Source organism: Rhinolophus sinicus, linkage group LG04 (genome assembly GCF_036562045.2).
Source record: "Rhinolophus sinicus isolate RSC01 linkage group LG04, ASM3656204v1, whole genome shotgun sequence".
Lineage (NCBI taxonomy): Eukaryota > Metazoa > Chordata > Mammalia > Chiroptera > Rhinolophidae > Rhinolophus > Rhinolophus sinicus.
The window spans coordinates 53,626,766-53,642,029 of record NC_133754.1 but is presented as its reverse complement, the minus strand read 5'-3'; the positions used below and the strand labels follow the sequence as shown (position 1 = coordinate 53,642,029).

At 44.8% G+C, this 15,264-nt stretch overlaps 1 protein-coding gene across 5 annotated transcripts in view; it reads right to left on the bottom strand.

The window, feature by feature from the left end:
- Positions 1–14,876, bottom strand: part of ARHGEF7 (Rho guanine nucleotide exchange factor 7) — a 124,756-nt gene extending 109,880 nt beyond the window's left edge. For 4 of the 5 annotated variants that reach the window (XM_019746558.2, XM_019746559.2, XM_074329524.1 and 1 more), the window contains exons 1-2: positions 14,740–14,876; positions 14,149–14,609 (exon numbers count right to left, since the gene is read on the bottom strand). In XM_019746558.2, coding sequence (XP_019602117.1) covers positions 14,149–14,313 — 165 coding nt within the window. In that variant the 5' untranslated portion in view covers positions 14,314–14,609; positions 14,740–14,876. The remainder of the gene's footprint in view (positions 1–14,148; positions 14,610–14,739) is intronic. The other variant, XM_074329525.1, reaches the window with a different exon arrangement.
- Positions 14,877–15,264: the final 388 nt, after the last annotated feature.

The following is a 15,264-nucleotide window of genomic DNA, read 5'->3' as shown; positions in this document are numbered from 1 at the left end:
GGCCCCCGTTTAAGGACCACAGACCCACCACCCTTTAGACGCAGTGTGAGAATTCATCACAGCTCAGCTGAAGGCTATAGCTAAACTGCCTGGTTTTGATCTGCCATTCCAGACTCTCCCCAGAGGGGACTCCCTAATCCCACAACCCAACAACATGGGTGATTTACCTTTCCCTTAAAAGCCTTGTGTTAAAGAGAAACTCTTACCTAGAAGTATCTCCATATCTTTTGGTAGCTTTCAGTGACCCATCATCTATCTTATTTAGCCACAGTTCCTCCCAACCCTAATTTGAATATTTCAAGGATCTCTCCTTAAGTTCCTCAATTTAGGTACTACCCTGTTTCCCCAAAAAATAAGACCTAGCCAGACAATCAGCTCTAATGCGTCTTTTGGAGCAAAAATTAATATAAGACCTGGTCTTATTTTAATATAAGACCGGGTATAACATAATGTAATACCCAGTATAATATAACACCAGGTCTTATATTAATTTTTGCTCCAAAAGATGCATTAGAGCTGATTGTCTGGCTAGGTCTTATTTTCGGGGAAACACAGTACATTCATCAAATCTCAAATAAGCAAACGTCCTGAGCTTCCTCTCAAGAGATTGTTTCTCTTCTGTTTTACACAAGAATTTTCTAGAGGCACAGAAACAGGTGAGGAATCCCATTTTTCTGATAAATTCCAAGTGCCGCTTCCAACCCAAGGCAGGATTTCTTTCAACCTCTCTACCTCCACGTTTCAAGGCTCCAATAGCCCCTAGGAAAGCAGTATGAGGTCTCTCTGTCTTGACCTAAAAGGCACTGCAGGCATACCTCGTTCTATTGCACTTTGCTTTATTGCCCTTCATAGATATTGTGATTTTTATATATTGAAACTTTGTGGCAACCCTGCATCAAGCAAGTGTGCTGGCACCAAAGAGAGTTATAACTCACTGAAGGCCCTGATGATGACTAGCATTATTTATCAGTAAAGTATTTGAATTAAGGTATGTACACTGTTGTTTAGACATAATGCTATTATTGCACACTTAATTGACTACGGTATAGTGTAAATATAATTTTGATATGCACTGGGAAACCACAACATTCGTGTGACTCGCTTTATTGTGCTATTTGCTTTATTATAGCAGTCTGGAACTGAACCTGCAACATCTCCGAGGTCTGCCTGTAGTTAGAAAACTTCCCAAGCTTGCGGGGGGTAGGGGGGTAACCCAGGTAGGCAAGCAGCCAGTGCTCACCTGTGGAAAAGCCCCCAGCTGATCACACCTCGGTCTCCTGTTCTCACAGGGCCATGAATGCCACCTGGAAAGCCCAGGTTACAGCACCGTTGGGCTTATGAGCTCAGTGGGCTGCCCATGGTTCTCAGATGTGATCCCCTGGACTAGCGACACCAGCATGACCTGAGAATTTGCTAGAAATTCAAATTCTCAATCCCCACTCACACTGACTGAATCAGGAACTCTGGGGTGGAACCTGGCAATCTATTTTCACAAACCGTCAGGTAACTCTTGACGCACACGCAAATGTAAGACCCACATAACCACTTAAAACCAAAGGTACAAGACAATGGAAAGCCCATCGTTACTTGAAAATAACTTGAAATGCATACACTACTACTAATTCTGATGTCAGTGGTATCACTAACATTTTTTATATATGATGGACAAAAATTAATGTCAGGCAAATGTGCCACCTCCAGCTAAAAGAGAAGGAAAACCAAACCAACCCTGAAGTTTTCAATCTGTAGTCTCCTCAATGTGCGTGTGTGTGTATGTGTGTGTGATACTTCCTTCTCTCAACATCCCTACCCCTTCTCCCAATAACGCTCTCCCCATCATCCTCTCAAAGGAAAAGGACTAAGAAGAGAAAAATAACTAGTGGGCTTACTTCTCCCACACACGGTGACAGAACTGAATAGTGTGTGTTTTATTGCTTTGAATTGGAAAAATAATATGCAAACCTAAACATTGCTTTCGTGTATTGCGGTTATTTAGGAACAATATTCCCAATAAATACCACTTGATTTACTTTTATTTACTATGATATGTAACAAATTGTGAGCATTTTCTAAATGAGAAAGCAAATCCCAGGAATGACACATGTATATTCATAAAATTCTAATCTAAATGGTCCTCGACTTGAACCTGAACTTTTATACATTTACCTCCCAGTATTGCCTTACCTACATCAGATCGGGAGTTTCAAATGTCAACGGCAAAAGTAGAGATACAGCAGAGAAGGTTAGTTTTTAGCAGTGTCACCAGCTTTACCACAAAAGCTGTTCATTGTAAAATGAATCAAAGGAGGAAGATTAAACAACCTGATATTAACACATTTAAGATAAGTTGGAAATCTCAGGAGTGTTCCGAGTGACAACTGGTTAGCCTCCACACAACACTCATTGGTCATAAACAAACATGTTAAAACATGTAGGAAGTGAAAGAGAAAAATACCATAGGTATATTTCCCTGAAACTATTTAAAGGAATACAATTTCCTAGAGTCTCCCTATCAAGGAAAAATAGCTGAAAGTTAACTTCCTCTTTAACAAAATTTCCAAGAGCCGACAAGCATCCTGTCCTGCTCAGTCCCCTGCACAATCACTACAGGTACTCACACCTCCACATCCAATGGGCTCTCAATGGGCTCCCATCCATCCAAACACCTGTTGAATCAACCCACTTTCTCACACTCCACACTCTACTTCCAACATTTTCTACTCCCCTCAAACCTCCATCCTCAAAGCTCCCCCAGTTTGAACAGACCTCGCTCCCCATCCCCTCTCTATCCTAAACCCACCCTCACCCTACCTGGGCCCCTCCCCATGACTTCACACGGGCGCCCCTAAGTTAACTAATGACTAGGGAGACCATTCAACCAGGCTTTCCCAGGATAGTCCCGTGCATGCCTGTTGTCCTAGAACAATTAATACATAGTGCCATCTTTCCCTGCGAACATGTTGCCAAAGCTTTTTGGTTTTTTGAAATGCACATTCTTGGCCATCCTCTCCCACTGATTTCCAGTCACCAGACTCTCTCCTGACTTAATCACCCTCAGTCCCCTTCCTTAGCCCTTTCAGTCTCATCAGCACCGCTTAGCCATCCGTTTTGCAAGTTCCTCAAAGCCCTCTCATGTTCTCACTCTATAATTTCCCCATAAGAAATCTCACAACTCCTACACTTCAGTTCACATCTCTGTAGTATGACTCCCAAACTTATATTCCAGCCCAGGTGTCCTGAGCTCCAATGCAACACACTCAGCACTGAATCCATTCACAATCATCTGTACCAATCCTAGGCCCCATCTGCCAAGTGTAAACCAGGTTCCTCTGCTACACACTTTTAGAAATCTGTTCCTTGCTCTCACAGTACATACATCAATTTGTAAAACAGTCAGTTCATATAATTTCTTCACTGTTATTCTCCCCTACCAGACAGTATCCAAGTCTATTTTTCCTGATGATTACATCTCCAGTGCCTAACACAATTCCTGTAACAGAGTAGGTGCCCAATAAAGATGAGAAAATAAACAAATAAATGAGCTGTCTGGCAATACATCTAAGTATCTAAGTATACTATTTACCTTTGTACATTAAAATTCTATATGTGCTTTCTGGATTCACAATTGGGTTCAAAAGTAAGGGACTGGCAGTGAAATGAATTAAAGCCACATTACATACGACAAAAACTTAATTATACGCAGGGTGAATGCTGTCATATAACTCATACTGAGATATAATTGATGTACAATCAAGTGCTCGTAATTAACGTGTACAATCTGATGAGTTTTGACACATGAACACTTGTGAAACCATCACCAGAATCAAGACAACAAACACAGCCATCACCCCCAAAGGGCTCCTTGTGCCCTAAGCAAGCACTGATCTACTTTCTGTCGCTATCGATGGCACTGCATTTTCTAGAATTTCATGTAAGTAGAATCATATAGTTTGTCCTTGTTGGTTAGCTTCTTCTACTCTGCATAATTTTCACCCATTTCCTTTCATCCACGGAAGTAATAGTCCATGGATATACCATACTTCGTTTATCCCTGCACCAGTTGGAAAACCCCTGGGGTGTGTCCAGATTGTGGTTATTAAAAACAAAGTTGCTATGAACACTTGTGCAAAAAACTTAGTACGGACATGTCCTTTCCATTTTCTTGGGTAAATACCTAGAAATGGAATGGCTACATCATTTGGGAGATGTATGTTTAATATTTTAAGAAACTGACTACCTGGTTTCCAAAGCAGTTGTACAATTTTACATTCCTGTCAGCAGATGAGAGTTCCAATTCCCCAACATCCTCACCAGCACGTAGGCTTTTAATTTTAGCTGTTCTAATAGGTGCATAGTGGTAGCTCATGGTGGTTTTAATTTCCGTTTCCCTAACGACCACCAATGTTGAGTATCTTTTCATGTGCTTGGCATCTGTGTATCTTCTTTGGTGAAATGTCTACTCAAACCATTTTGTCCATTTTTTAAAATTGGGTGTTTGTTTCTTTATTACTGAGTCTTGAGATTCCTTATATATTCTGGATACCAGTCCTTAATTGTTCGGTAGAATTCACCAGTGAGGCTGAGGCCATCTGACCTGGAATTTTCTTTATGAGAAGCTTTTGAACTACAAATTTAAATTCTGTGATAGACAGAGGGCTATGCAAGTCATCCATTTCTTCTTGAATGAGCTTTGGTAATCTGTGTCTTCCACGGAAATTGTACTTCACCTAAATTATAGAATTTATCGGTATAAAAATATTCATAATGTACCATTACTATCCTTTTAATATCTGCAGAGTCTATAGCGCTTCTCCATATTGGTCATTTGTGTCTTCTCTCCTTTTTCCCTGATCAGTCTAAGAGGTTTACCAATTTTATTGATTTTTCTCAGAGACCCAACAGAAAATTACTGGAGAAAATCAACAGAGCCAATTGTTGACTTTCTCTAGTAATTCTGTTTCTACTTCACTGATTCCTAGTCTGTTCTTCTTCATTATTCTCTTTTATTACATACTATGGGTTGGATTTGCCCTTATTTTTCTAGCTGCTTAAGGTGGAAGCTCCATTACCGACAACAAAAGACTTAATTATATGCAGGGTGAGTCCTCTCTCACTCCCAGAATATTATTTTAACAATTCATAAACAGTATGCTTAAGACTCACACCCAACAAAATACTGTCACTGTTATTTATTTGAAGAGCCACCCTTAGATTGTTGACGTGGCAGCTACTCAGATTCAATCTACGTAAATGTCCTCTGTCGGAGGCGCAATAAATTAATTCTTCGTCTTCTCCATTCGTCATCAGTTGATAATGTCTGCAAGACAGTCAATTCCAGTCTCTTGTCACTTGAAAGTAAGGCTTCTATGGTACTTTCTAGAAGTTTAACTTTTGCCACAAGTCTGTCAAGAATTTGACCACATTCTATTTATAGAGCTTGTTTTCAAAAGAAACAAAAATGCATTAACAAATAGGAAAACTATGACCAGAAAATTTCATGTTTCCATGAGAAAAAATCTGTTACCAGCACCAACGTTTTACAAGATTCAGTGCACAAACACAGGTCTTGAACAAGGCAATTTCTTCAGCACCACAGAAAAGATCACAATAAAGTTACTAGAGAAATAAAGGCCTACAGTAAGACTCCATGTTTTAAAGGTCTCTTCCTCCTCCTGGAGCGCCAACAACAGAGGCAATTAGCACCAGGACAATTCCTTTGAAACTCCTAATTTTCCATCAAAAGCACTACAACGTTCTTCCTTAAAGTGAATGACAAAGTTATAATCTTTTGGCATGTGTTCAGAAAGCAATAGGCTTTTTCAGAAAAATCTGTATTCCTGACAAAAGACTTCTGAATAATTTGCTAACTGCAGATGGATACTTAAAAATCTCTTATGAACTTAAACTATTTTAAGGACAGGGAATAGGTAGAAAAGCATCTTCTTGGCATAAAATCTTAGTGGTGAGATACTCAGAATTGAGGGAGAAAGGCCATCCCAGGCCAGGGTATTTGTAAATAACCCAAAACTTGACCGTTTTAAGGAAGGTGTTGCTAACAAAAATCATACTGCCAGAACAAAACTTTCAATGCAAGAAACTGCAAATTCAAAGCAAACTTGAAACTGTGGGTTCCTGTTTTCGATTAAAGCAATTTAACATAAACTGGAAGAGGCTTAAATTTCTTTCACATACACTTTTTTTTGGTTATGAATTATATACAGCTTCTTTGGAGAAAAGATAGGAGTATCAGTCCCTTTTTAAAAAAAAAAAAAGCTTTTCCAACTGTAATAATAAAAAGTTATACACAAAATTCCACTTCTACTCTCCCTCCTTGTACCCATTATCTATTGGCACTGTAAAGCTACATAACAAACAGCCACACAAGCCCAGTGGCAGGCTAAAGTAAGCATCTATCTTTGTGCATGAAGAGAAGGGCTATCTGGGCAGTCCTTCTGGTCTCTGCTGGGCTTGCTCATGCCGTGGTCAACCCTGGTTCAGTGGCAGCCCTGCCATCTTGGCTGGGGTTGGGGTTGGTGGGCTGTAGGTGGGTCCCAGAGGCCTCAGCAGGGACAGCTGTGCTCTCTGCCATGGGGTCTTGCATCCTTTAGTATCAGGCCCTGCACGTGTCTTCAGGGTGGAGGTAGACTTGAGAGAGTTCAGAAACATGCAAGGCCCCCTGAGGCCCAGTTAGGAACTAGTACCTGTCACTTCTGCCACATTCCATTGGCCAGCTCAGATTCAAGAAGAAAACAGGCTCCACCTCTGGATGGGAGGAGCTGCAATGTCACCCTACAAGGGTCATGGCTGCAGGGAGGGGTGGTGAATTCAGGCCTCCTCTAATTTGCTTTGTGCCCTAGGAGGCTGACCTCTACGAAGGCTTACTTCTGTGCATCACTACCCCAGAGCCGTCCCCCAGCACAGTCCTGGAGACACCCCTCACTTAGACTGCAATGTGAATGACTCTCCCTAGACTGTGCAGTGCACAACTTACACAACCGTACACAACTTTCTCAGTTAACCCATCTGTAAAATTACAAGTTTGGACTGGACGACCTCTTGAGAATTCCTGCTCACTGAGAATTCACAGGTGCTTCTACTTAAGACCCTGTGGTTTCTCTTATAACCTGCCTGAAAAGGGGACATAGCACACATGCATGAGTGTGCATTCATTTCTGTGTATATGATGGACTATACTAGCATGCACATAAAATGAACCCAGTAAGTACATGTGTTGCTGTGCATATGATGTGTACGCTAGCATGCACATAGTAGGAACCAAATAAATGCATTAATTAGATTTAAATAATTTAAACAGATATGTTGGAAATGTATCTTCACAGCCCATGTAAACCTTCTTACCCCTTCTCCCTGGCCTTTAGAGTCTCCCTGGCAGATTCAGCACTAGCCTGCAGAAACAAAGCTGAGGATTTGTTTCTGGTTCATAAATCTTAAAAACTCAGAGCTAAAGTTAGAATTATAAAAACATCAGGAAATAAATTCTCCTAACCTAACTTCATAGAACTGATGGAGGGAAAAGTCAGAAGTCGTACATGGAACACAGGGCCCAGGGCCCACCCCGCCATGCCCTCCCTCCTCAGACACAGGCTGTCCAGGCCCTCACTGCCCATCTGTGACTCCTGGCCCTTCTCAAGCATGAAACTCTATATACATGAAACCTGAGACCACCCCAAGCCTGGCCCTCTGGCCCCTCTGAGCCAGCAGCTGTGTGCGCTCAGCAGCTGCGTGGGGACCTGGCGCTAAACAGAGGACTCTGGACGCCAAACTCAGTGGTCCTACCAACCCAGACAATGGTGGTCTGTCAGAGTGGGACGGGAGGGGCCACCACCCCCTAAAGCAGTAAGAATCTGCCCTGCTGTTAGAATAAAAAAGTATTCCTGGGTTTGGAGGGCCTTGACGTTCAAATCCTGGTTTAGATTTTTCCTGGACATCACAGTGAAAGTTTTCAGTGTCGATCCATAAAATAATAGTAACTACCATGTACTGAGGACCTACCTACTTTGTGCCCAGCATTACATGAAACCCTTCACATCTAGTCATCTACCCTCATAATGACCCTATTGTCCCAATAGGCCATCCCCTCCAGGCAAGTATCGTTAATCTCATTTTTAGGAGGAAGAAATTGAGATTCAGAGAAGTCAGGCAGGTTTCCCAAGGTCACACAGCAAACGGATAACTAGAGCACATGCTAGCACCACCCCACCTCACAGTGGCTCCAATAGGGACCAGTAGGTCTTGGGGACCACTGAACCTCCCAAAACCTGGTGTTGCCCAGGGGAGAGTTGAGTCCCAGAGGGATGGTATGCCTCTGCTGCCTTCCACTGACAGTGACAGATGCATGGGCGACTCCAGCTGCCACATGACTCCAATCCAAAAGGCTAGAGATGTCCCCACCAAACAAGAACAGCTCTCCCACCACCCTTCCTGTGGCCCCCCGCCCCCTTCAGGTTTTATCTTTCACAGTGAGCAGTTGGTTCTGCAGGAATAAGAAATTCATTAAATACAGACATACACAGTACTTTAATTTTAAGTTTAGTGTATACATATACATGTGTGTATATGTGTGAACTTATATATTATATTGTTTTAAATCTCAGTATAGATGGACACCCAGTAAACTGAGTCAGACGGCCCAGGAGCCACAGTGAGTGCTATCAGATGCCAGAGCTAGAACTTAAGTTCTAACAAAGTCCTTCCATGGGAATGAACGAGAAGGCTCACAGTGAGCTTTCCTGAGGCCGTCCTCCAAGGATGGTGCTCCCTAGAGCTGTATGTCCTCTCCAGTTGTCTCTGAGTTCCTGGCCAGCCAGGGAGGAGCACAGCTCACACCAACAGCTGCCTGCCCTCCCCCTCCGGACAGTCTTCACTGTGCCTCTTCCCCCTGGGATCCCTGCGGACCGGCAGACTGAGCTGCGCGATCTAGCCCTGGACCCTGTTCTGTCCACGGTGGCCCCTCACATTGTCTGTCTGGCTTCCTGACCTGCCTTGTTAATTCCTGAAGGCAGTAACTACCTACCTGGCCCTGATTTAGTGCAGGTGGGGCGGCCAGCAGGAACTAAACTAGTGGCAGTTTTATCATTGCCTGACAGGTCTTGGGCTCTGGGCAGCAGGCTGACCTGGCTTGGAATCTTCCGCCTCCATGTGCCCGCTGGGTGATGGGGCACAGCAAACTGCTGTGCCTCAGTGTCATCTGTGAAATGGGTGTGACATGAGATGATATGGGGACAGCAGTTTAGCATGGTCCTGCAACTCAAGGTCCCCATTTTTTTTCTTGAAAAGAGATCTACATAAAGGCAGGCAGTGCTTCAAGACATGAGAAGGCTATGACGGGTGTTACTTCTATTAATAGAATGAGGTCCTGGGACAGCACAAACGCGGGATTCCTCCAGAGTTCACAGCGGCAGCTGCCCCTGATGAAGGCCATCTTGTGATCCTCTCCCCCAGCGCCCTGCAAACCCTCGTCAGATGTGTGCGTGTGTGTGAGTGTGCAAATGTGCGAGCGCGTGTGCATGTGTGTGATGCCAACAAAAACACTACAGCATGTCTGGTGTGGCTCTCAGGAAATCACTTTAGGCATTCCCAACTTAAACTGAATTTAGGTCTGTTTGCTTTACGTTGAATGAGCCAGGAACATGCAGTTACAGCTGCCCTCCTCTCTGGGTCTAAAATCCAAAACAAGAATCAACCATGGTGCAGGGTTGAGAGAGTACTTTAAAGTCACGTGCTTCAAAAGCAGATGTTTATTACTGCAAAATCAAACATTTGGAAACCTTAAGTGGTTTCATTAGAAGCAACTTGATATAACCAATAATTCAGTTTGCAAGGTTTAAAGAAGCCTCCTTAAAAACACAGTAGAAGATAACATGTTTTATAACTAGAACTTTCTCTATGCGTGCTTCACGAGCCGATCAATAAGGATTTATGAACAGCTACAGGGCACAGGCCTTCCAAATCTGAGTGAGACTTCATCACCACACCACGTTGCCATCACTGACCACATCCTCAGGGCAAAGGAGCCTAGGAAAAGGCAAATTTCTCACAGTGGGCACTGAGAACTACTGTCCAGCAGCTACTGAGCCTTCGTTTCTCTTCCCACCCCATCCCCAACTGTTCCCAGAATCCTAGGAGTGGTTTTGGAAACTGAACTGAACTTTGGTAAAACTGAACTGATTCACCAAAAAGCGAGTGGTGAATCAATCAGGAAACAGCGTTGTCCTTTTCCTAAGCTCTATCTGAATTCACTGCTTTCTGCACTGTGGAGGCCCCCCTAGGGCTGGCACATCAGTTTGGGGAAATACAAACCGTGTTCTAAACCATGTGTCAGAAAAATCATCAGAGGCTGGGCAGCTCTAATGCAGTCTCCTTGGACTTCTTAATCCCTCTGTTCTTTTCGTCTACACCTGACTTTATGACTTCTGATTTCCTTCTGCTTCATGTGGTTCTTGTTTTTATAATAGTTATGTTTCCTCCTATAACAAAAACCCCTAAGAACCCGTGGTTTAGTCGTTTTATCTCCCATAGCACCTGGCACCTGCAGGTAAGCAAGTACTTAATAAACTGACTTGGTTCAAATTTATTCTACAACCTGTTATAGGGTGAATTGTGTCTGCCAGAAAGATACGTTGGAGTCTTTACCTCCAATACTTAAGAATGTGACCTTATTTGGAAACAAGATCATTGCAAATGTAATTAGTTAAGATGAGGTCATCCTGGGGTAGGGTGGGTCCAATCCAATGAGTGGTGTCTTATAAAAGCGGGAGGTTTGGACACAGAGAAGAGACCACAGGGGAACACTGGAGCTGTGCTGACACAAGCCAAGGAACGACTAGAAGCCGTAAGAGGCCTGGACACATCCTCCCCTAGCGCCTGCAGACGAAGCACAGTCCTGCCCACACCTTGACCTTGCACATCTGCCTTCAGAACTGTGGGAGAATGAAGTTCTGTTGTTTAAACCACCCTGTCTGTGGTATGGCAGGCCCAGGACACTAATCCACAGCCCAACAGCTTAAACCAGTTTAAACTCACGCCCACCTGCACACCCAGGACATCTAGCAAGACCAGAAAGGTAGCATCTGACTTTCAATTACATTCCACAAAAATTGACTGATGGAGTGTCTCCTGTGCAGCCCTTCATGGATTACTGTGTGTTCTGTTATCCTGGGCATACGGAGAAAGAACCAGGTTCTTTGCGTTTTCATGGTGAACCAAGCAACTTCATCGGCTGCATTTACAAGTCTAATTAAAGCAGCATTTCAGGACTTCCATTATTTTCATGTATTTTGTTAATCCTACAGTAATATTCCATCCTCTGAAACTTCTGAATCTTGACTTCACTCCCAGGGATTAAATAGTCTAGGGATGTTTAAAGTGTTAACTCATGAGCTCAGTGCCGGTAAGTCTCACTGGATCCTGTGGCCTTGTGTGTTTCCCATCACAGGAGGGCTGAGGGAAGCAAATAGTGAGGGCAGGTCAGCAAAACATTCTGGCCATTACCAGAGAAAAATCAAAGTATGAGATCCCCATACACGAAGACCTGGGAAACCTTGTAACCCCCACTTTTGTCTCCCCTACAGCAGAAAGCATCATGGGCAATAACGCAACGTGTGTCTTTTCTGATCTGCTCATGTAAAGTTTATAGTCCCCTCTTTTCCCTGTCCAACTTTCCACCCTAAAGAAAAGCAGAACTATATAAAGGGGAACCTGAACAGAAAACTTTTTTTAAATGAGCAGAACAATCTGAACCAAAATGAATGTCCTCTTAGTTCTCCACCCTTTTACTGGCTCTAAAATACAACAAATGAGCATGATGCAAGAAACATATTAGGGCATGTTTTCTTAATAAAAGGCATATGGGAAATCTGAGCCACCCCAAAACTTTTCTTAATCATGCACTATTCCCAGTCTAATGGTTCAAAATTTCTAATTATGAATTTGCAAATGTTAAGTTGCAGGCTGCTTACATCCCATTAACCAGTTGTCAGTGTGTTCACGTGGCAAACAGGAGTAAAGTTAAGATCCTTTCAATTTCATATGAATATTCAGTTCAGTTTCCAAATGCTCCGTTTTAAGGAAAAACGTCCTCAGACTAACATTCCCACATTCCAGTGAAAGCTGTTCCGCGTGTGCTTTGTGGCATACATTATTTGCTGTGCATGAAAACATCCAAAAGCTCAAATAAATAGCTCTTCTTGGGAAATGAAAAAAGCTCATGAAACTTCTGAAACCCAAGGTTTTCAGAGGCAGAGCGAATGGCTAATATTTTACTCCAAAAACCTACCTTTGAACCACAGAGAATTAGTAGCTGACTATAATTTGCTACTTGGATGTTAAACTTTCATTGTGATAGTCTCAGTCTAAAACAAACCAATTGGGGCCTAGGAGGAATAAAAGAAGAGCTTCAATAGAAGAAATTTCCAAATGACCACAGTTTTAGAATACGTTGGGTTTTCTTCAAACTAAACATTTTATTCATTCCTCTCTTTGTTGTTTTAGAGATGAAAGGCATGCTACAGTGTTCTAAGAAAATCTTCCTAGAATTTAAAAGAAAATGATTATTGAAGTCTGCCAATCAATATTAATGTAGTTAATAGGCCTATAACATGCATTGATAGTTTTTATCTAGACAGCATATGAAGTTGCAGTCTTAGAATGGAACGGTATTTTATGTAAGCCTATTTTGATAAACTTAGCATGCATTTTCAATGCTTTTCAACATCTGTCTTTTATTACCAGAGATTCTGATATCCAGATGACAACAAAGTATTTTGAGTGCCTTGAAAGTTAGATCCTGCTCCTTATTCCTGTCTTAAATCATAATTTTATTGTGACATCAGGTTCATTTACAAGCAACATTTTTATTTCCAGCACAGGCAGGAAGTTATTCACCCTACAATGCAGATTATGTTTTCATAAATGCGTTCCAAGTAAGAAAAATAACTAAAACTACTATGTATGCAAAATTCATATTAATAAAATCTTTTCTGACCTTTAAAATGTGGCACCAGGACATGTGCAAACTTATAAAATTAAACAGTTTAATTTTTAAAGTCACTTAATATTTTTATTAGCAAATTTTTATTATGCATTGGGGCCAATATGCCCATTTAAAAAACAAAATCGTTTTTTTTCCTAATCATGTTACTTTAATTTCTACATTTAACACCTTTTAAGTAATTGTTTACTTTAAGATTATGTATTGGGGGGAAAAGGCATAAGATTGTAGTGTTTGTCAGATATAGAGAATGTATCCTTTTTAAAAGCGCTTCTCTCCCCTCACCCCTGCTTTGTCAGCTGTGGGAGAGGAAAGCAAACTTTAATCACTCACAGAGATGCGGGTCAAGGTTCACACTCCAGCCCCGGGGAAACCACCAGTCACGAAGAAAAGAAGCAGGGTCTGTAGGGCTAGGGATTCTGTTCAAAATCAGGTAGGAACCTGAAAATGAAATCTAGAATTTTAAGCCAGCTTGATGAATGCCAGGGCTTTCCGACCCCGCATTTGCAATCCTCTGGGCTTAGAGACCTGAGGGATTCTTTCGTGGGGAGGGCAGTAAATCATTTCACAACCCAGCCCTCAGCTATTTATGAATGCATCTTTAAAAAATGCATAGCAATTGGTCAACTAAACGGAGGACGAAACTCCCATACAATACCACCAACAAAAGCTGTTCAAACAAAGCCTCCGAGGAAGCTGTGCGCGGTGCTGAAGCACGGTTTTCTGATCGGGTCACGGAGAGGGGCGACTCCACCTTAGGGCAGAGCAGAGCGCTCCCCTTCCCTCCGGGCCTCCCCGAGGTCGTTCCCCTAGAACGCAGCCCCGGCCCCCTCCCCAGCCCGCACCGCACACAATGGCGCCCCGAGCTCCCGCCACTGGGTCCTCGCGCCGCCAGCGCGCCCCTCGCGCGAGCCACGTTCCCGGGTCTGCGCACAAAGGAGGCGCGTGGGCTACTCCGCGCCCCGCGCTCTCCCATCCCCGCGCGGCCACCAGGTGCGGATGCGAGCCACCCAGCGCCCGCGCGTCTCCGCGCATCCCGGGCCGCGGCGCAGGCAAGGCGGGGCGCAAGGCCTCCCACTTCCCGGGGCTCCCACCGCCGGGGCCTGTCTGCCGTGGGGGCGCGGGCCAGGGGCACTCACTTTCTCGATGGTCCCGGGCAGCAGGCGTTCCAGCAGCCTGCAGAGGACCACCCCATCCTTCAGAGACGCCTGCAGGAAGCCCTCCGGGTCCGAGATGGTTTTCTTGGGCGACTCCAGCACCCCCAAGGTAATGAGCCACGTAACGGTCTGCTCAGCGGAATTCATAGCGGCGGCGCGCCGGCCTCCCCGCGCCGCGAGCCCGTCTCCGCGCGGTTCACCTCGGAGCGGCCGCTGCCGGGCCGGTTGCGCTCACCGCCCCCTCCTCCTGCTCGCCCATGGAGAGGCCGGCGACGGCGATTGGCTCGGGCGGCGCCGCGGTCCGGCCGGCTCGCGCTCCCTCGCGTGCGTCCTGGCCGACTGTCAAGTGCCTTTTCATTACATGCACATGAACCTGCGGCGGCCGCCCGGCGCCGCCCCCGCCGCCGCCTCCCGGCTCCCAGCCGCTGCCGCCGATGACATCACTGCAAAAAAGAAGAAAAGACGCCGCGCTGGAACGGCCCGGCCCCCCGGCCGCACACGCACCCCCGCGCTTGGTCCCCGCGGTGGTGCTCCCTCCACCCCCCAGGCCCGGCAGTGCGCGCGTGTCCGCACCTGCGCGCCTGGCGGTGGACTCCAGCCCCAAGGGCCTGGTGACCTCCAGGAGGCGACTGCCCGCCTGCCAGAGAGGGCTCGCGGGGACTCCCAATCCGCGGGCGGCGCGCGCTCTTAACCGTTTGCGCCCTGCGGGGCCCATGCGCAACCCCCTCCAGACGTGAGAGCCTAGCAAGGCTCCTCTCATTGCCCTGTCCTTTCCGCCGCCCTCTCCCCTCCTAGAAGGACTCGGAACCGTTTATTTATGTTCTTAACTCATAAATGTTTAAATTATTAAATGCTTCCCAGAATGCTCTTTTTATTTTTGCCAGTTTTATTTCAAGGGGTGGGGGAGTGCTTCTCTCCGCTACCTTGCAAGCCAATAATTACAGAACACAAATGATAATTAAATCTGTGGGTCTAATTTGAAGAGGAATTGATTTTCCAGGCGCTGCTAGGATCCTTGGGGGGGGGGGGGGCGTGGATGCTCCAAACAGCGTGGCCGGTGTCACGCGTGCCCCCTGCTGGGAGGCCTGTTTCCGAGCA